Source organism: Mirounga leonina, unplaced genomic scaffold, assembly GCF_011800145.1.
Source record: "Mirounga leonina isolate KUSES-001 unplaced genomic scaffold, KU_Mleo_1.0 Mir_154, whole genome shotgun sequence".
Classification (NCBI taxonomy): Eukaryota; Metazoa; Chordata; class Mammalia; order Carnivora; family Phocidae; genus Mirounga; species Mirounga leonina.
The window spans coordinates 51,087,652-51,108,672 of NW_023270389.1; the positions used below are offsets into that span (position 1 = coordinate 51,087,652).

Below are 21,021 nucleotides of genomic sequence, written 5' to 3' on the forward strand. Positions count from 1 at the left end.
GCCAGGTTCAATTTACTCTCTCTGTCTTTCTAGAAGCTCCACAGAGTCACTCATTTCTCCTTCTCTATGTATATGTGTTCCTAAAATTCTGCACCCAATTCCAGTATATGTGTGTGTGTGTGTGTGTGTGTGTGTTGAAGAGGGAGGTGCCCCCCAAAGCAATTCTCTGGACACCAGCTGGGTATCCTACAATTCCACTCAATTCTGACACTATCTACCCAGAGACAGGAACATATTCCACAGGTTGAGGGCTCAGTCCCACAAGACTGCCCTCCACTTCAGATGCCAATTGCATATCCAGGTCATTACCTGTGTTTCTGTCCAAATGGCTATAAATCAGAGGTTCCCACCACCCCCTCTTCAGGTTTGATTAATTTGTTAGAGATGTTCCCAGAACTCAGGAAATCCATTTGCTCACAAGATTACTGATTTACTACAAAGGATATTAAAGGATACTAATCAACAACCAGATGAAGACACACATTGGGCAAAGCCCTGAACAAAGGAGCTGCTGTCTCTATGGAGTTTGGGGGCCCATCATGGTGGCACGTGGAAGCGTTCTGGTTCCCAAACCTGGAAGCTCTCTGAACCCAGTCCTTCTGGGTTTTTACAGAGGCTTCATTACAGGCAGGATTGATCTTGACCAGAGGTCAGAAGCGGGACTGAAAGCTCCAGCCCTCTAATCACATGGCTCACACCCCTGGCAACCAGCCCCTCTCCTCACCTCATTAACGTCACAAAAGACATTAGTACTCTCATCACTTAGGAAACTCCAAAGTTTTAGGAGGTTTGTGTCAGGAAGGGACCAAGACCAATATGTATTTATGATAAATCACCCTCTCCCTTCTTCACTCCCCTCCCACCTGTTTTCTCTCTCTTCAGATCAGATGTTTTCTATTTATGTGTGAATATGGTAGAGAATGGTCTCATACCAGCCCTGGCTCTACATGGTCCCAAACCATCTAACCAGAGAACCCGAGCCTCTGGTTCCAATTCCAAATCCTTGAAGAACATTAATATTAATATTAATCAGCTCTAGCCAGAGAGGCATAATCATATTATAAATGCAAACATGGAAGCTGGGCCTACTCTTTTAGAAGGTAATGAGTAATTCAGAAAGGACACATTGGCTGTGCAGACCTACCATGAGGAGTTGAGGACAGCATTTTCTATTCTCCTCACGAAGTTCTTTCTTTTTCTATTTCCATTCTATATTCTCTCCCCTTCCCCAACCTCACCATTGTCTAATTCACTATGAACCAAGTGGGTGCTGGAACGATAGATGCTGGGCCCCCTGGGACACCACTCAGCTTTTCTATGTCATGCCACCCCACAATGATGTTCCCCTCAGCCACTCAGTGGCAGAGGCCAAAGGCTCAGGAGGGACACACAGTGCCCCTCTAGGTCAAGAATGTGCAAGAACAGGTGCGACAAAATAGCCCACAAGATGCTCTTCCTAAACTAAGGTCCTTTTTTTTTTTTTTTTTTTTTTCCCAGAAGAGCAAGTTTCCCCAGAAGGCATGTTTACATCTGCAATGCAAATATCTGCTGGGTTGTGGTACTCTTAGCAGCTGGACTGACTGAGTTGTAGGTGTGGCTGAGCAGGGACATCTTTTGGACATTCACGATGCCCTCTTTGGCAACCGAGTTGGAATTCTGAGATGTTTACATGGGGCTGATAATCTTGTAGGTCTTTCATCAGGGCTCAGAGAAGGTGAGAGAAGAGCAGAGCACACACACCAGAAGCACGTCTCACAGTTCTCTGGCCCATTACCTCCAGACAGAAGCCCTGCTGGCCTCTCAAGCCAGTGGGTGCTCTTCCCCTGCCCAAATGGAGAATGCCGGGGCTGAAACACCAGAGCCTGCTGAGAGCAAGATGCAGGGGAACTGACTTCTAATGTCGCTTCCCCTGTTGCCAAACTGTGTGTCCTCAGGAAAGCGATTTTGTTTACTGTGTCTCATTTTCCCCATGTGTAAATTGGGATAATAATACCCATCCTCTCTTTGACTGACCAAGTTAACCTAAAGAGGAGAGGAGAGAGTTGATTTCAAACACCCATTTCTCAAACTCTTTTTTTCTACTTGATCCTTTTTATTCAGTCATTGATGGGCCCACGCAGATCCTGGTTCGAGATGTCTCGGACACTGTGGCCTTCGTGGAGTGGACCCCACCTCGAGCCAAAGTCGATTTCATTCTCCTGAAGTATGGCTTGGTGGGCGGGGAAGGCGGGAAGACCACTTTCCGGCTACAGCCTCCCCTGAGCCAATATTCAGTGCAGGCCCTGCGGCCCGGCTCCCGCTACGAGGTGTGGGTCAGCGCCGTCCGCGGGACCAATGAGAGCCAGTCCACGACCACCCAGTTCACAACAGGTAGGCAGGGGTGGTGGGGGGCACCAGGGGGAGAGAGGGTTGAGCCAGTGGGTGCCATGTCACATCAAGAGGGGTGTCGAGGAACTGAGGGTTGCTGGAGTGGGGGGTGGGGTGGGAGGGATGGGGTGAGGGTGACAGACACTGGGGAGGGTATGTGCTCTGGTAAGCGCTGTGAATTGTGCAAGACTGGTGAATCTCAGATCTGTACCTCTGAAACAAATAATGCAATATATGTTAAGAAAAAAAGAAGAAGAAGGTAGCAGGAGGGGAAGAGTGAAGGGGGGGAAATCGGAGGGGTAGACGAACCATGAGAGACGATGGACTCTGAAAAACAAACAGGGTCCTAGAGGGGAGGGGGGTAGGAGGATGGGTTAGCCTGGTGATGGGTATTGAGGAGGGCACGTTCTGCATGGAGCACTGGGTGTAACGCACAAACAATCATGGAACACTACATCTAAAACTAATGATGTAATGTATGGGGATTAACATAACAATTAAAAAATATAAAAAAATAAGAATAAAAAATTAAAAAAAGAGGGGTGTCGAGGGGGCACAGGTGACATTGCTTGGATGCCCACCTTATCACAGACCCAAGTTATAGGACTTGGTGCCCATCCTGCCTCTGCTACCAGCCAGATCTGTCACCTGATCTAAGGCTCTTCTCCACAGCTCTCAGGTGTCTCCTTGGTAAAATTAAAAGTTCGTCTTGAAGGCATTTACACGTCCATATTGCTAGCCCAAGTGGCAATTTTGTGAGAGTTCAGGAAAGGTGCTCTCCCTCGAGGTGCTTTACTGCTATTTGCTGGCACTTGTAATAATTCTATAAATTCATAATGATTACACAGCATGGTGGCGCCCCAAGGAGTTGTGCGAGGCCCACATTATGCGGCTGGCAGCAGGCCTGCTGCCTGAGACTCTCTGACTCACTCTGCCCTTTGCAAACACTAGCAAGAAGGCTCATGGGAGGCCTGCTCCCACAGATGGTAGGCAGGATAAGTCCCACCTGCCTCACTGTGATGACCACTCATCCCCCTTCCCAAGGCTGTTAGAACTTGGAAAGAGCTTCCCCCACAGTCAAGAAAGGCCGGACCTCACGGTAACCTGCTCCCTGACTTTCTCGGAGCCTGTCAGGCTGGCCAGATGGGGGCACCATCCCAACACAGGCTTCCCAGCACTCTCACTGGGTCAACAGGGGCTGGGATCAGATAGTGAGTCTCCACCTGACCCAGATTCTCAGTCTTGGTTTCTCTACCCTGGAGAGGTCACACAGCAAGGAATGTCTCTGCCAACTCCAAGTTGTGCAGAGATCAAGGGAAACTGCTAGCATCTGTAGGATCTGAGAACCAGCATCTTCTGAGGGGGTAAAGTAGGAGAATCGTTAATTCAAGCATCCTACTTGTGCTGTGGCCCAAGAGCTGTTACGGGATGGGATAAACCAGCTGAGGGGCTGAGGGGTGGTTCCATCAACAGCACCATTATCTTCCACCTGTGTTTAAAATCAATGGACAAAGAAGGCAAAGAATAAGACAGATGGAAGCCAAAATATCCCCTGGATTGGAGCCTATAGCTTAGTGTTAGTGCCAGATGGGCTTGCAAGGTGATGGTCCCTGTGGATCTGGGCCAGTCTTGCCATGCAGCAGAAGTTAGGGGACTACTCAGGTTAGGATTTACACCATGGAGGAACACACAGAGGCCTGATGCCTGGGGAGAGCTGGCTCCCATGAGAGAGGGGAACAGAAGAGCAGAACTAAGTGCCTAGGTCCTGCTACAAAACTCACCACTGAGGGAAGTCCACCTTCCACAGTGTAAGGAAAAGGCCAGAGTCTTATAATGGGGCTCCCTCTGCACAGAAAGACAAATCAAGAGTGGAAAAAGCTTCCCTGCTAAAAGGCAGCAAGTCTGGACCCTGACGGCAGGGTTTGATTTGAAGAGAGAGGTTCTCTCCCAGGTCCTGTGCCAGACGCCACCCTACCCAGGGGATCGCGGGTCAGATTGTTTACTGAACACATCTTATGATCACCAGTGACTGACTATGCATCTGAAGAAAAAAAAAAGGAACTAAATTCTGCCCATTTCTCTTTCCTTCTTCTCCTCCACTTAATCCACATTGCTCGGGGCTGAGCATGACCTGACACGATGTCCCTTTGTGGAGAGTTCAGGTCAGCCATTCCCCCCGCCACCCCTCACACCCCACAACACCACCCAACTCACTCAGGTGGTGGGATCTCCTGGGGACCACAAGTCCTGCATTCTGTTCTGAATTTCAAGACAGTTTTTGTTTGAAAAGAGGTTTCTTTGTGCTTTGCTCAGATAAGGAGTTTGAAGAGGCAGAAAAGGAGAAGAGCGCTCTCGTGCAGCATGATGAAAGGCAAATTCTTGATGTTTAGGTCGACAAGATGGAAGCAGGATTGGCTGGTGGCCCAGGAAAATTCCAGTGGAGACAACTACATTCTGCCTCCTCCGAGCTCCCCCTGAGTTTCAGCTCACTGCTGAGTGATTCTGTTTCCGGTAGCCTGGCAGATCGGCAGCTGTTAGGAGGCTGCCTCCTGGTCTGCACCTCCAACCTGCTCGCCTCCGCTCAGCGGGGGAGGGGCGCGGGGGCAGGGAGACGCCAGGAGCTTTGCAGAGGAGCGGGGGGGGGGGGGGCTGCCAGCCGAATGAGGGTGGAGGGGCCCGGACCCTCGCAGTAGGGCCCTCAGTCATTTCAGAACTCCGCTTAAATTCAAATTAGCCAGAGTGCTTTTCCAGGTGATGTCTTCGACACTAGGAGCGCACTAATTGCCCTGGCAATTAAAGCAGAGATTTGTTCCCTGCATGGTGAGTGGGATATTTACCTGGGTCTTGGAGCTGCTCCCAAAAAGGAAAGCACCCTGATGGGAGCACAGTGGTGAGACAGGCCGGCAGTTAGAGAGAAGCCAGCCCAAGGAACCCGGGAGGTCAATCTCGAAAACCTCCCTTCCCTCGGGTGGCTCTGGCTTCAGTAACCTTCATGAAGGCAGTCCTGGGACTCTTCTCTCCATTGGAGGCCTTCTCTCTGAGCACATCCCTCAGGGCACCAAACTCGGCCTCCGGAGCATTCGGCCAAAGCAGAGGCTCCTGCTCTAACCTGAATACCCCAGACCTCTCTCGAATGCTGTTATGAGTTGAATTGTGTCCCCTAAAAAAATGCTGGAGTCTTAACCCTCAGTCCCTGTAGATATGACCTTATTTGGAAACAAGGTCTTTGCAGATGACCAAATTAAAGAGGTCATTAGGGTGGGCCCTAATTCAAAATGACTGTGTGTCCTTATAACAAGGGGAAATTCGGACACAGAGGCAGGTACACAGGGAGAACGCCATGTGAAGATAAAAAGCAGAGATTGGGGTGCTTCTACTATAAGCCAAGGAATGCCTAAGATTGCCAGTGAACCACCACCTCGCCCCAGGCATCCTCATAGCCCCCCCAGCCAAAATATTGAACAAGACTTTTCTAAAGTCTTTGAGGTGGCAGACAAGACCGAAAACTGACAATTTTCATCAAGGCACTTCGCATGTGCGTACTGAACACCCAGCAGGTGCCAAGCACTGTTCTAGGCACTGAGGCTCCAGAATAAACAAGATAGACAAGAGTCTAGTCCCTGTGAGTTACATTCCAGTGGAGAAGAGGCAAAGAAACACACAGGATCCTTCCATCCTGAGCGCTATGCTCAGAAGTGAAAGGGATGCTGGAGAGGAAACGCTGCATGGGAATAAATCATTCGGAAACACCTCACTGAGGAAGTGAAGTTTTAACCAACACCTAAGTGACCTAAGCCATGTGAGGATCCAGGGAAGAGCCTGCCAGCAAAAGCAGCAGCCAGTGCAAAGGCCCTGAGGTGGGAGTAAGTTTGATGTGTTTCAGGAGTAGAAAAAAGGCAGTACAACTGGAGCACAGTGAATTAGGGTAGAAGTCTTGTGAGACAATATCTGAGAAGCAGAGAGCCGTGCAGGGGATGATCGGGAGTTTATAATAGAAAGCAACAGGCAAATTTTAAGCAGGAGAAATGCTTGGTCTAATTTATGTTTTGGAGACTAGATGTGGCTATTACCAGAATCCACAGCCCCAAGCGCCTCCACAGGGCCCCCCTGGACATCGGTCTTTGTCTTCCCCTGGCTTGCTGACGAGTTACAGAGACCAGACCAGCTCCTATCTACAGGGAGGGGTGACCTTGAGTCATCCCTCCTAGAGGTCAGGCTTCAAGACCCAGGGGAGGGGCCTGAGTGGCTTAGTCAGTGAAACATTAGACTCTTGATTTCGGCCCGGTCATGATCTCAGGGTCCTGGGATCAAGCCCCACGTCAGGCTCCATGCTCAGTGGGGAGTCTGCTTGAGGAATCTTTCTCCCTCTGCCTCTGCCCCCCCACCCCCCACTGCTCCTGCTCTCTCTCTAAAATAAATAAATCTTTAAAAAAGAGAGAGAGAGAGACCCAGGGGAGCAAACCATTTCACTCCACCCCATTCCTAAGACCTCTCCCTGTTGCCAGGTGGACTGGGGAGACCTCAGGCCCTGAGGCTGTGACCCAGCCTGTCCGAAAGATGTCACTGGAGGCTCTTGGTGTAACCATGAGAAAGAATTCAAGGACAGACACAACACAGCAATGAGCAGTACAAGCAGGAAAGTTGATTAAAGCAAAAGTACACTCTGGAGACTTGAGAGCAGGCAAGCTCAAGGGAGAGCCGTGTCCACTGGGGTTTGGGTCTCCATGTTTTATTGACAGTTGTTAACAAGGAAGTGGAATATTCATTACTGGGGGCAGGGATTTCTTGGAAGCAGGGTGGTTTCCTGTCACAGCACCTTAGGGAGGAGATTTAGTAATGTAGTCTAATAAAGGAATAATGTGAACTTTGGCCTACTTTGTCAGCCATCTTGGGCCTGTCTGGTTTGATCCAGTTTCTTGTGGTTTTGTTCTCCGGTGCTGCCAGGTCAGGTCAGACTTCTCACTTTCTTGTAATTGGTCATGACTTCCCCTTTGCTGGCCTCCAGGGATCCTGTAAGAACCTAACTAACTGCTTACTCTAACATTCCCAAGCCCTCATTCCCAGCATTGACCTCTTTTGGCATCATGGACCTGGAAAGTGTCTGGTCCCTTCAGAGACAACACTGGCCCCTATCCACAGTGCACAGGTCCTAAGGCCAAAAAACTCTAGAAAACAAAAACCATAGTTTCCAAAGTCTAGAATTTTTAGTTGTGAAGAGCAGTAGGTGGGTACAAGAGTCAACCTAAACGCTAACCCTAACTTCTTTTTTACTCTAATTCCATTCAGGCCACACACCCCACACCGGGTCAGGTACCTTATCCCAGCCTCTGCTCCTGCATGAGATTGAGCGGCATAAGGTCCAGCTCAAGCCCATTCTTCCCACCTGCCCCTGTATCCAAGCTCCTCTCTCCATTTGACTCCTCTCTCCATCCACACAGCACGTCCAGAAAGCACAGAATCCGGCACGCTAAATCCACACTGAGTAAAGAAACATTTGTCAGAAAAATAAGCTGCAGAGACATAAATCTGCTAAAAGATTCACCTAATTTGCATCACTAAACAGAACACTTCTCACTCTGAAGCAGTTGCACTCAGATTGATTCACAGTGTTCCCATCTTCCCCAAGAACAATTGGTGTATACTTGCCTGGCATTTGCAAATTAGAAGTCTCCTGGAGGTTTTCTCAGAACAAATGGCTGGTCCACGTCAAAGTTAAATTCAAGTCCCAAAGACAAAACTTATTAAAAACTCTTTAAGTAGCAGTTTTTCATGGCTGCATCTTCTTCCCCTGCGAGTTGTGTTGTTTCTGCCAAAAGAAGCCTGAGGACATGACCAGTCCAGGGAGAGAGAATCAGCCCCTCTGGATCATGGGAGAGACCTCGTGCTGGTGGTCTCTCCTTTGCACAGGAATCTCCGGAGCTTCAGAGAGCAAGCATTAGGGGGTGCCATGTTGTTGGAACTCAGGATGAGCTTCAGAAGCAACAGGGAGTCCTCCCAAGGCTGGGCCTCTGTTTATGCACCAGGCATCACGCCACACACTTCACATGCATTGTCCTATCTGTACAATAACCTGAAATGTCACTATTACTAAGCCATTTTACAGATGCGGCCATCAAGGCCCAGTGACACCTCACTTGACCAAAAACTTGATCATGGTCCCATTACAATAAGAGACAGAGCTAGGGCTCAGCCTGAGACCCGATCCCAAAGCCCATATTCTTCCCACTACATCACATCCCCTATGTGTTTACTTAATTTCTTACAAACCTTGCCACAGTGTCTATGCAGGTAAATCCAGGGGAAGACAGCTGATACTTCAGAATCTTGCAATCAACTGTCTTCTTTTAGCCTGGTGGCCAAATTTGATATTACCGTATTCCATCATAATCACTTAGAAGCTGTCTCTGATTTTTTTTTTCTTGCTGGGGTTTCCCTTACTTAGTTTCAAGCTTATGATAACTGGCTCATTTTTAAATTTCTAGGATACCCCCACATCCATTCAGGAAATATTCTAGAACATTCCCTGAATGGAAATGGAGCAAGTGTAAAGCGTGTTGATAACTAACTCCCACGTAAAAGTCTCCAAACCACCAATGGATCTGGCAGAGCAAAAGCTCAAGGGCAGCCCTGGGGTTCAGTCAAAACAGGAGGCAGAGGGTCAGGAGATGTGGGCTCTCAACCCAAAGCTTGTTAAACTTCAAGGCACACGACAAATGCACATTATCCCATGTGATTTTGGTGATGACTAACTCTTTTTAGAGATTGACGCCCCCAAGAACCTGCGGGTGGGCTCGCACACAGCAACCAGCCTTGACCTCGAGTGGGACAACAGCGAAGCAGAGGTCCAGGAGTACAAGGTTGTGTATAGCACCCTGGCAGGTGAGCAGTACCACGAGCTGCTGGTCCCCAAGAGCATCGGTCCAACCACCAGAGCCACCCTCACAGGTGAGTACACCCTGGCTCCAGGGGCACGTCGGCTCCCGAGTCCACATTCTCACAGCTCTCTCCCCAGTCCACCCAACCCCCATCCAGCCATCGCCAGATCCCACTCATTCAATCTCTCAAGTACCTGTCACATGTCTACTGCTCTCCATTGTCTGCTGTCACCTGGCCTAAACTACTACTAAGTCTCATCTTCACCACTGCAAAAAGCCTCCGAATATTCTCTCCTAACCCCCACAATGTCCTCTTCACACCCTCAGTGATCTCTTCAATGATGCTGTCCCATTCTGCACACATTGCAGGGATTTCCCATTGCTCCTGAGATAACCCCCAACCCTAGTGCGGCTGCATCCCCTGGTCTCCCCTCCCTCCCGCATCCCCTGGTGCTCCCCCTGCTCCGGGACCACAGGTCTGCATCGGACAGTTCCTCAAACACCTTTTCCCTGCTGTCATGGGGCTTGGCGCACGCCGTTCCCGCTGCCTGTCGGGCTCTCCAACCACCCCCTTCACTGAGTTATGCCTGCTTCCCTGGTTCACTTGTCACTTCCTGGGGAGCCTATGCAGTCCCCAGGTGAGGTCAGGTCATCCTGTCCTGCTGCCTCATCTCTCTGGTGACCACTGTCCTCACAGCACCACTCAAGTTATCACTGTACGCTTGTGGGTATGATTATTCCATTGTCAGTGTCCACCCTAGATCTAAAGCTCTGTGAATGGGACCATATTTAGTTTTGCTCATTATTGTCTCCCCAGTGTCCAGAGAAGTGTTTACACTAAGTCCTAGATAAGTGATGGATGGATGGATGGATGGTTGGAGGGATGGATGAAAGAAAGTGCAAACATTCACTATGGGGGCATAGACTACAAGATAGGGTGAGAACCTGCTCATGCCTATACACCCCATAAAGAGTTTGAGTTTATTCTTGAGGGCAATGGGGAGTCATTGAGGGATTTTAAGGAAGGTGATATAATGATCCATGTATGCAGCTGCTGCGTGGAGAGCGGGGGGAGCGGGGCAAGGTCACGGGCAGAGATAGGTCAGGTGGCTCTGCTGGAATCAAAGAGTGAGTGGTGATGCACAGACGAAGTCAAGACCCTAGGTCACCATGCCACATGGCTGGGGAGCACTCTCTGTCACCATGCGGATGTGGGCCCCAGCCAATGCTCCTCCCCGGCCCTTAGAACACACGCCCATCCAGGAAAACCTGCCTGCTGGACTTCACTGAAATGTGGGTCATGGTTTCCAGGTGAAGGAGACAGTGCAAAGCAGCTGCCCAGGGGCCGCGAGTGTGCTCACAGAGACACTGTTTAACTTGTGTCTTGGCTTCCTGCAAAAGCATTTACCATCTTAGTAGACGAGGGACACATAGCACAGAGTGCACATAGTAAACAGGGCAGTATCATCAAAGTTGCTTTCCTCCCAGATCGCCTTGCAAAATGAGGCCAGTTAAAGTAAATATAATAAATGCTTTTTCCAGACAGATGCACTCCTAGAAGCCCAGCAAGGAGATGGAAAGATATGCTGACCAAGCAGGTTAATGGGGGTGAATTAAACATAGCAGGAACACACCAGCTGGCGTAAAGCCCTCTACAGAGAGATGGAGACATTCACAAAGATTAAGCTAAACAACAACAACAAAAAATTGAAATGATGCAGGAGGGAACGGAGTCTAAGTGCAACCCATCCCCACCTAGAGCCGCAGGCTGATTTGGCAATTAGCAATTTACAAAAATGATGGCTAGTTGTTCAGAGGGAGGATATGCCATAAAATCATGAGTGGTATAGAGAAGAATCCAGACACGTCCTCGTTATTATTTCCCACGGCTGGCAAAGAAGATTCTACTTTCATTCATCATCTGCCTTATTCCAGGCACCCTCACGTAATCTTTACAATGACCTCATGACAGATGTTACCATTCCCATTTTATGGATGAGGAAATCGAGGCTCAGAGAGTTTGGAAACTTGCCCAAGCTCACAAAGCCAGCAAGGGGCACAGCTGTGGCTCAAAGGCAGCTCTTTGGAGACTTGCCAAAAGCCTCCCATTGCATGGCTGCTGGTACTAAAGAACTGAAATGCAAAGGACGGTCAAGACATAAATGCTGTAGACTTACACAGAATGGAAAAATTATTATTGAGGAGTGGGCTTAACTAGGTCAATTTTTCGGTCAGAGTCAGGCTTGTGAAATAAAACTATAAATATATATTACACACAATTATCCTGGGGAGCTCACTGCTGGGGAGATTTATAAAGGCAAATAGCTTTATGTGATTTAAGAAGGAATTATAGGCATGTAAGGAAATCAAGTGTGTTTGTACTTGCTGAGATGCGAATTACAAGGGTTGTTGGCTCTCTTGCTGTGGTGTCTGGGGGAAGAGAAGAACCGACCACGCAGGAGGGAAGGCAAAAGGAGGGAGATGTTTGATCCCAGCTCTAGATAACTTGTGTTCTTTCCCTCACTCCCCAACTTGCACCCTAAAGAGGAGAGTTTTTCAGCCTCCAAGGCCTGTGTTGTGTTATGTTTTGTTTTTTTTTTTTTTCTGGCTCCAAAGAAGTCATTTGTTTGCATGTATAAAGCAAGACCCTGGCCACCGGGTGGGAAGGGCATTTCAGGCTCACCTGTAGCACTTCGTCCCTGGCCAGAAAGAGAATGTAGAAACCTCCCACTCTCCCCATCTGAACCTTTCCTATCTCCTAGTCAAGAACAACTGGGGAACCCACAGATACAGAGAACAGATTGGGGGTTGTCAGGGGTAGGGGATGGGGGGGAGGTGGGCAAAGTGGGTGAAGGCGGTCAGAGGCACAAACTTCCAGTTATTAAATAAGTCATGGGGATGTAGTGTACAGTGTGGGGACCACAGTTAATACTCGACTGTGTATATGAAAACTGCTAAGAAAGTAAATCTTAAAAATTCCCATCAAAAGAAAATATTAGAACTCTATGTGGTGATGGATGTTAACTAGACTTATTTTGGTGACCATTTCATATACTAATATTGAATTGTTATGTTGTACACCTGAGACTAATGTTTTATGTCTATTTTTATCTCAATGTTTTTAAAAAGAGAAAGAAAAATAATAGTAACTGAGACTCCTAGCATAAGGTCCCTTTGTGTCTTGCCTGTTTTATTTGAATGCTTTGTTCTGTGGAACTTGTTAAGAGCCAGGACTTTGACCCTGCATCCAGGCACAGCCACTTCCTGTGTGATTTGGGATAACCAACTTAACCTTTCCTTTTTTTAAAAAAAAAAAGATTTTATTTATTTATTTGAGAGAGAGAGAATGAGAGAGAGAGCACATGAGACGGGGGAGGGTCAGAGGGGGAAGCAGACTCCCCGCTGAGCAGGGAGCCCGATGCGGGACTCGATCCCGGGACTCCAGGATCATGACCCGAGCCGAAGGCAGTCGCTCAACCAACTGAGCCACCCAGGCGCCCCCAACTTAACCTTTCTAAGCCTCTGTTTTGTCTTCTGTAAAATGGGAATAATACCACCGAGCTCATAGTGTCATCATGAGGCTGATGAGGCTTTAATGAGATCATGTGTTTAACAAGAGTAAAGTAGTGCTTCTCACATAGCAAGCTCCATATGTGGCTGATGATGGTGATGATAAGGAGGAGGAAGAGGAAGAGGAGGAGGAGGAGGTCTGTGAACTAATGGCTGGGTTAGGACTTCCTGTAATGGGTGTGGCACAGAGCAGGGAATGTGCCTCTCACAGGCGGGTGTGGGCACCAGCAGCAAGGCATCACGGGGAGGGGGTTTACCCTCTCCCCCCCAGATCTTCCCAATCAGAGCCTGCATTCTAGAAGACCCCCGGGGGATTTAGATGCCCATTAGTGGGTAAGAAGTGCTCATTCAGAGCATGGCTTCTGAAGTTGCCCACTCGGGTTTGACAGCAACTTGGGATATGTGCGTTTGGGGCAAATTTCTTCAACGTCCCATGCTCCCATTTCCTGGTCCAAAGGACATGGTGTCTTTCTCCCAGGGTTGTTGGGAGGATGAAATGAAGTCACACATATCTGCATATACCAGCACTGCATGGAGACTGGTTCCTGGAGAACATCCGACAGCCATTTGACCATCTCTGGTTTCGAATCCCCACTAAGCTCAGACTGGATGCTCAGCAACCTGGCCTCTGCCCAGGACAAGTCCACACTCCCATTCCTGTCTCGGCTGGCTCTAAGCCCCGCCGTCCTGTGGCGTCTGTATTTGCTGCTCCCCAAAGAAGCCCTCATCTTCACAGCCACCGTTTCCCCTCCGCCGTGGGCCACCGGCCCTCGCAGACTCTCTGCGCCTCTGAGTCAGGCAGAGGGCTCGCAGCACGCAGCCCCCCGCAGGGCCAATCCCCCTCACAGCCCTCCTCCTGGGCAGCACAGAGGACAGGCTAAGGCACAAAATGCCAACCATTTCTCTTCCATTATTCTCTCCAGTCAATGCCCAGAGAATTCCCTCGGGAGTATGAATTTGGTTCTGAACCACAGACTCAGTGTCTGCAATGATTTTTTTTTCCTCTGCTCCGGTGGCTTCTGTGTCCTTAATGATAACTTTTTTAGGCTCAGCCTCTCCCCTGGGATGATGTGTGCTCGGCCTGTGTACCAGACCTGGAGTCCCAGAGGGGTCCTGAGTGTTAGATATTTTATGGGCGCATCAAGGGACCTTGAGGTTCGAAAGGGTAGCACTTAACAGGGACGGGCACCACGACTGTTTTCTGGGTGGCAGTGGAAAATAGCACATCCTGTAGAAAACTCTGAGTGGAAGGGGGGGAGATGTGGGGGACACTGAGGAAAGAAGGAGATTCTCATTTCTTGACTGGAATTTGGTCAAAAAGCCCTGCCTGGGACCCATGCAAATGAGAAACACCGCTCTGTGTCGGAGGTGACCCCTCTCTATCTGTCCTCAGAAAGGCCTGCAGCTGGAGTGCTTTGCCAAGAGGGAAAATGGGTTTGTCCTCAGCTATCTCCACGTTCTTGCCTGGTGCCCCCCCATGAACGGGCGCCCACACTTGAGGAGCCCTGTGACCAAGAGAAAGGTCAAAGGAGCTGGTCCCCATGAGTATGTGAGCATGGGCTCTAACCCAGCCCCCCAGAGCCAGTTCATCACAGCCCTGAGCAACCCCCTGGGGTGTCCGCCTATGAGCCTCCTGACGGCACTTCCCACCCAGCTGCCCCTCTCTGCCTCGTGACTAACTCCATCCTCAGGCCACAGGCTGCCAATCAGATAAATCATCCACCAGGCTTAGGAAACCCTTGAAGATTCCCACAGACATCACAGTACAACACAGGATTGCGAGAAAACAAAGACCCACAGCCAGACACACGTGACACTCACACACACAGGCACACATTCACACATACGCACAGGGCTGACACTGCAAGTCGGGCACGTGAGGGATCACTTTCAAGGCCACTGGTTTTGCCGGGGACTTGGAACAGAAGCCTCTGCCCAAACCCACATTTTCTCCTGGGGCTTAAATGAGGATCTAGGGATGAGAAGGTGGGTTCCTCCAGGTGCAAAGGTAGATGAGCTTGTCCACAGGAGAATTTTCCATGAAGAAATCTGAGCCTCCCAGGGAAGTCCAGCTGGCAAACCAGTGCTGACCAAGGCACTTGATGTTCACTTCACCCTGTCTGCACTCCCTGATGTGCCAGGGCACAAACACCAGACCAAGTGCCAGACCTTCAACTCCCTGAGGCTCTTCTGAGGAGGAGTAGGAGGAGTCTGGCAATGGGCCTGTGGCCCTGGCCAGACTGTGCTCAGCCTCCTTCAGGTGAAGTCACAGCGACCCCAAGTGGCCACTCTGGTAAGGCGCCCTCTGAACAAGGTGCCACCTTTCAGGGGCCAGAAAGTGGAGAGTGGGCCGCAGAGACCCAAGAAGAGAGAAGAGAAAGGGCAGAAGCCTCCACATGCCTCCTCCTCACAGAGCTGGCGCATAGGGCGTCTGTCCCCTTATTTGTGTTAAAGGACTGGGGCCAGGGAACCAGGAGAAAACCAGGTGGGAATTTTTCATCTCCAGCTTTGGCTTCTTCAGCAGAAAGTGCTTGTTTACAATGAAGACCCAGAGATGGCATGTTCCTGTAGGACAGGAGGTGATGAGCTATGTTTCTCATTAATCTCATTCGCAACAAGAGAATTGTGTTGAAGAATGTTCCTTAGTATTATTATTTTAATATAGGTTTGTGGGGCCAGTCCTTAAAGACAGCACACTCAAAAAGCAGGTAGATGGCCTCCAAAGCCTGATTCATTCAGGTAACCCTGGAGAAGCATCTACCATCACCTAGAAAAATAAGGATGGGGATCCTGGGAGCTTAGACCCCCATTATATTAAAAAGTAGATTGTTGCCCATCTGGTGTGATTTCAGGGGTTCTCAGAAGATCTTCTATTGTCTCCAAATATTTCCCATCTATGTACCAAAATTCTACTGCTGGAACTTCTGCTATCAGGGGCCCTACATTAGCTCCCTGGTTTTCATGAATTATTTTACCAGATCCCTCTTTGCATCTATTATTCCTTCTGCCTGTAATGCCCTTTCTCTACCTAAATACCTCTGATCCTTCAAAACCCAGATGAGACATCCCCTCGTAAGTCTTCCCAATGGTCCCAGCACCCTGGCTACACTGCTTCCGTGCATCATATATTCCTTTCACTATGCTACTCACTGAATTATATTAAAATAATCAAACCCCTTGACCCAAGACCTAAGAGTCTAGAGAGGAGACCGACATGAAAACTAAAGTAACAGTATAATAACATGATTGCTGTAAAAACTGAGAGATGGACTACAAACTCTTTGGGCACAGAGGGTCTTCAGGTTGCCCCTCCCTTTGAGAGTACGTGTCCTGTAAATGCACCAACCCTCACCCCAGTTTGGAAGACTGGAGGTTCACAGTTCTCGGGAGACGAGCCCAGGGATTTGGAGATGGAAAGGTCCCTATTTCTATGGGTCCACTTGAACCCAACCAAGCCTGCAGATCCCAGGGGTCTTATTCATGTTTTTTTGCTGGCAAGAGGGAGCAATCTCAGCTGCTTGGGCCTGCTTCCCCCCACGACTTCCCTGCCAGCAGCAGGAAGCTAGAAGAGTAAGTCTCCTAAACAGGGGGAAGTGAGTCATTCTACTGTCATCGCCCACGGTCCTTGCAGTGCAGGGAAGAATTTGCTCATTCCTGTTGTTCTTCAGCTCTAATTAATCTCTTCCTGCTCCCATGCCCCATCCTGCCCACCAGAGCATTCCATATCTTCTTCCCTCTACCTTTCCTAATCTTGGCTAGCTCTCAAGGTTCAACTCGAGTCATTTCTTTAGAAAGCTTCCCCTGGCCACTACCGCCCATGCTGATCTCATCCCTTTCCTTAGCTAGCAAGCCATGGTGTCGTGCCAAATTCCTCAAATTCCAATCTGCTACTCCACTCCCCTCCACTCCACGAGCCTGTAAGATTCTTAGGGACAGGGACAATGCTATGATAGTTCAGAAAAAAATAAAGGACTTGAGTTCCAAAGCCAGTTTTATTGTCTGTTAGCCTCACGACCTTAGTCAAGGAATGGACTTCTCCGAGCCTCTGTTTGTTCATCAGTAATGCCCGCCCAGCAGAGCTGCAGGGGAATTAAACAAGATAATAGGTACAATCTCTAAGAAACTATAGCTAATATTAGGACTCTTGACCATCAGACACTCAAAAAAATTGCCTTCAATTTTTATCCCTCCTTTCTTCCGTCCCTTTCTTCCTCATTATTCTTCTACATTACCTACGGCATGCTGCTCAGTGCTTGGCATATTGTGGGTACTCAATAAATAATTTCCTCCTTCAGTACAGATTTCTTTTTATGTCATTAAGGGAAGGGTAAGGGTGATATCCATTCAGCTCACCCAGCACAAAGGAAGTCCTCAATAACGTTTGGTGAGTGAATGAACTGCGTGCTTTGGGAGTTCAGAGAAGAATGGGTGTGCCATGAAAGAGTTGAGAAAAGCATCAGCCTCCAAGCTGAACAAAGGAAGTTCTATAAGGCATGGAGAGTGGTGGTTTCCTATGGGATGAATTTTCTGAGCTATTATGAAGCAAGGCAACAGAGCCATTCGTATGCCACCACTTTCAGAAGGTGGATGGAAAGATAAAGGGAGCACTGATGGAGAGCAATGGGGTCTTTAAAAAGTGAGAAGTCCCTAGGAGTCCACAGAATGCTGATGTATAAATGTGTTGGATGTGCCTCCGATACATATTTTCTTTTCCAGCAGAACTGTATTTTACCTGCTAGCAAAGAACAACAATTCACTTGTAGCACAGGAAGAAAGCTACAGAAAATCAAAGGGAAGTAGCAGGCAGGAACCCATAAACGAGTCCCACTTTCCCATCCCCTAGACAGAAAGCCTGGGACAAAAGTACTTTAAATTCTGCTCTGCCGTTTTCTGGGAAAAGATGATTCCATTGTAAATTATTGAACATTTCATTTAAGCCTCATAAATAAGAAACCCAGATGAAAACATTACATGTTAGATCTGTTTGGCAACATATAATTTCTGTCTTACTCCCTCAATCTGTCACCCTTCATCTACGTCAGAGAATTTCTACTTCATTACAGGCAATTGAAGGTTTCAATCAGATGCCTAAAAAAGTAGTTTATGTCCCAGAGGTAATCTAATTTCTCCAACCAAGGATGTACCTGGGGCTCGCCGAACATATTGACAGAGATAAATGTGTGCTTGGAATGGCTCTGGGGGCGTTACAACCACCCACTCAATCTAGTGACAGGTACTCCACCCAGCCAGGGGGCCGGCTCCTCACTGACAGGCAGACTCCCTGAACCACTGGTTTCATCAGAGCCAACAGGGTAAGCCTCAGCAAACTGATGACAGGTGTGCCGAGGACCAGCTTGGACCTGCCTGGGGCACACAAAAAAGGACTCAAGATCTTGGAATAGTCTTCTGAGCAAGATAATAATGATACTGGCTACTATCAGGACGGGCCAGGCGCTGTACTTCATTTCATCCTCGTGATGACCCTCCAAGATACACACCATTGCTCTTCCCATTCTACAGAAACTAAAGCTCAGAGATATCAAGTATCAAAGTTAACACCAGTAGAAAGTGGCCGAGCCTGAATGTTAACGTAAGCACAGCAGACCTCAAAGTCTGTCAAACTTCAAACTTGACCTCCACTGGTGTTGACATTTTAGAGAAAGAAAGAAGGGTTGAGAAGTGGATGGAGCTGGTTTGAGAAAGAGAAAAGAGGGCTGGTTCTTGGTTCTAATGCACTCCTTCAAGAGAGCCTGGTCAGTAAGGCCTGGTGATTCTGCCATACTCAAGCATGGGGGGATTTATTGCATCGACTGTACTAAAGCTATACTGAGGAGGGGGGTACAGAACCCTCTGGCTATCATGCAGCATTCCCCTTCATTAAACCAAGCCATTTGTGGGGCACAAGGTGGGGGAGTGCAGTCAGTCAAGCATCTGACTCTTGGTTTCAGCTCAGGTCGTGATCTCAAGGTCAGGGTTCTGAGATTGAGCCCCACGTCGGACTCTGTGCTCAGCGGGGAGTCTGCTTAAGATGCTCCCTCTCCCTCTCCCTCTGCCCCTCCTCACACACACTCTCTCTCTCAAATAAATAGATAAATCTTTAAAATATAAAAAGCCATTTGTTAAGGAAAGTTTGCTCGATGCATTTCCTGTCAAAATCATTCCTATTACCTCAGGGATCCAAGGGAAGTCACAGCTGCTCAGGGAAAGCGATGGCATTGGGGGCAGGGTGGAACATTCCATTCCCCCTAAAAGCCCTGAACCTTTGCCTTAGTTTCTTTTTATAATATGGTGTACTGGTTTGAATAGTGCCCCCCTCCAAATTCATGTCCAACTGGAACCTGTGAATGTGACCTTATTTGAAACAGGGTCTTTACAGATGAAATCAAATTAAAAAGAGGTCAAAACAGATTAAGGTGGGCCCTAAATGCAATGTGACCAGTGTCTTCATAAGATGGGGAGAAGACACAGACACACAGGGAGAATGCCATAGGTTACAGACTGAATGTTTGTGTTACCCCAAAATTCATATGTTGGAAACTTCATTCCCAATGTGATATTAGCTGATAGGGTCTTTGGGAGATGATTAAGTCATGAGCAAGCAACCCTCATGAATGGGATTGGTGCCCTTATAAAAGAGAGACCCCAGAGAGTTCTCTTGTTCTTTCCACTGTGTGGGAATACAGCAAGAAGATAGCCATCTATGAACCAGAAAATGAGGTCTCACCCGATGTCAAATCTGTTGGTGCCTTGATCTTGGACTTCTCAGTCTCCAGAACTGTGGGAAATAAATGTGATTTAAGCCACCCAGTCTATGGCCATTGGTGGCAGCAGCCTGAGCTGACTAAGACACCATGAGACAACAGAGGCAGAGCCTGGAGTGATGCAGCTACAAGTGAGGGAAGCCCAGGATGGCCGGTGACCACCAAAAGCTGGAAGAGGAAAGGAAAGATGCTCCCCCTTAGAGCCTCTGGAAGGATCCCTGCCCACCAACACCTTGATTTGGGCCCTCTAGACTCTAGAACTGGGGGAGAATAAATTTCTGTTGTTTTAAGCCACACTGTTGTCATCATTTGTCATGGCAGCCACAAAAAACTAATGCAGATGGAGAAAAGACTCCCCATCCCACCTTCTTCAGGTTGTGGTGAGGGTCAAAGCACATTCAGGTATTTTGAAAAGAACATATGTTATATAAATGCAGAATAGCATGATCATCAAGCCAGGGCTCTTGTGGGCCCACACAGAGCCCCCTTCCATAAATGCCTACCAGAAGCACTCAGACTCATCATGGGGGACCCCAAAGGTAATGATTTGATCTTGTATTTTTCTATAGTCCCACTTCTAGTAAACAAGGGCAAATTTGATGCTTGTTTGATGCTAGAATAATGGTCTCCAAAGATGTCCACGTTCTAATCCCAGGAACACATGACTCCGTCATCTTACATGGCAAAAAGGAATTTGGAGATGTGATTAAGTTAACCAGGTGGAGGGGCGCCTGGGTGGCTCAGTCGTTAAGCGCCTGACTTCGGCTCAGGTCATGATCCCAGGGTCCTGGGATCAAGCCCCGCATCAGGCTCCCTGCTCAGCAGGAGGCCCACTTCTCCCTCTCCCACTCCCCCTGCTTGTGTTCCCTCTCTCGCTGTGTCTCTCTCTGTCAAATAAATAAAAATCTTAAAAAAAAAAAAAAGTTAACCAGGTGGAGCCAATGTAAGAAGAAGGGCTCAGTCGTTAAGTGTCTGCCTTCGGCTCAGGTCATGATCCCAAAGTCTTGGGATTGAGTCCTGCCTTGGGCTTCTTACTCAGTGGGATCCTGCTTCTCCCTCTGCCTGTCGCTCCCCCGGCTTGTGCTCTCTCTGTCTCTCTCTCTGTGTCTGACAAATAAAATCTTAAAAAAAAAAAAAAAGATGGATACAGGAAGATCACTCAGAGTAGAAGGTGGGGCAATGAACACAGAGGCTGGAGAGATAAACAGGCTTGAAAATGCTATGCTTTGGCTTTGAAGATGGATTAAGGAACCACAAGCCAAGGGATGCAGGAAGCCTCTAGAGGCTGGGAAAGGCAAAGAAATGATTTCTCCCCCAGAGCATCCAGAGGCTGCGACCCTGCTGAACCATTTAGACTTCAGACCTGCTGAATGCTGAACTGCACAATAATAGACTTATGTTGTTTTAAGCCACTAAATTGTGGTAATTTGTTACAGCAGCAATAGGAA

At 48.5% G+C, this 21,021-nt stretch overlaps 1 protein-coding gene across 1 annotated transcript in view; it reads left to right on the top strand.

The window, feature by feature from the left end:
• The window catches only part of TNR (tenascin R), an 80,645-nt gene that overhangs the window by 18,901 nt on the left and 40,723 nt on the right, over positions 1-21,021 (top strand). The window contains exons 6-7 of the mRNA XM_035010747.1: positions 2,101-2,370; positions 9,127-9,312. Coding sequence (XP_034866638.1) covers positions 2,101-2,370; positions 9,127-9,312 — 456 coding nt within the window. The remainder of the gene's footprint in view (positions 1-2,100; positions 2,371-9,126; positions 9,313-21,021) is intronic.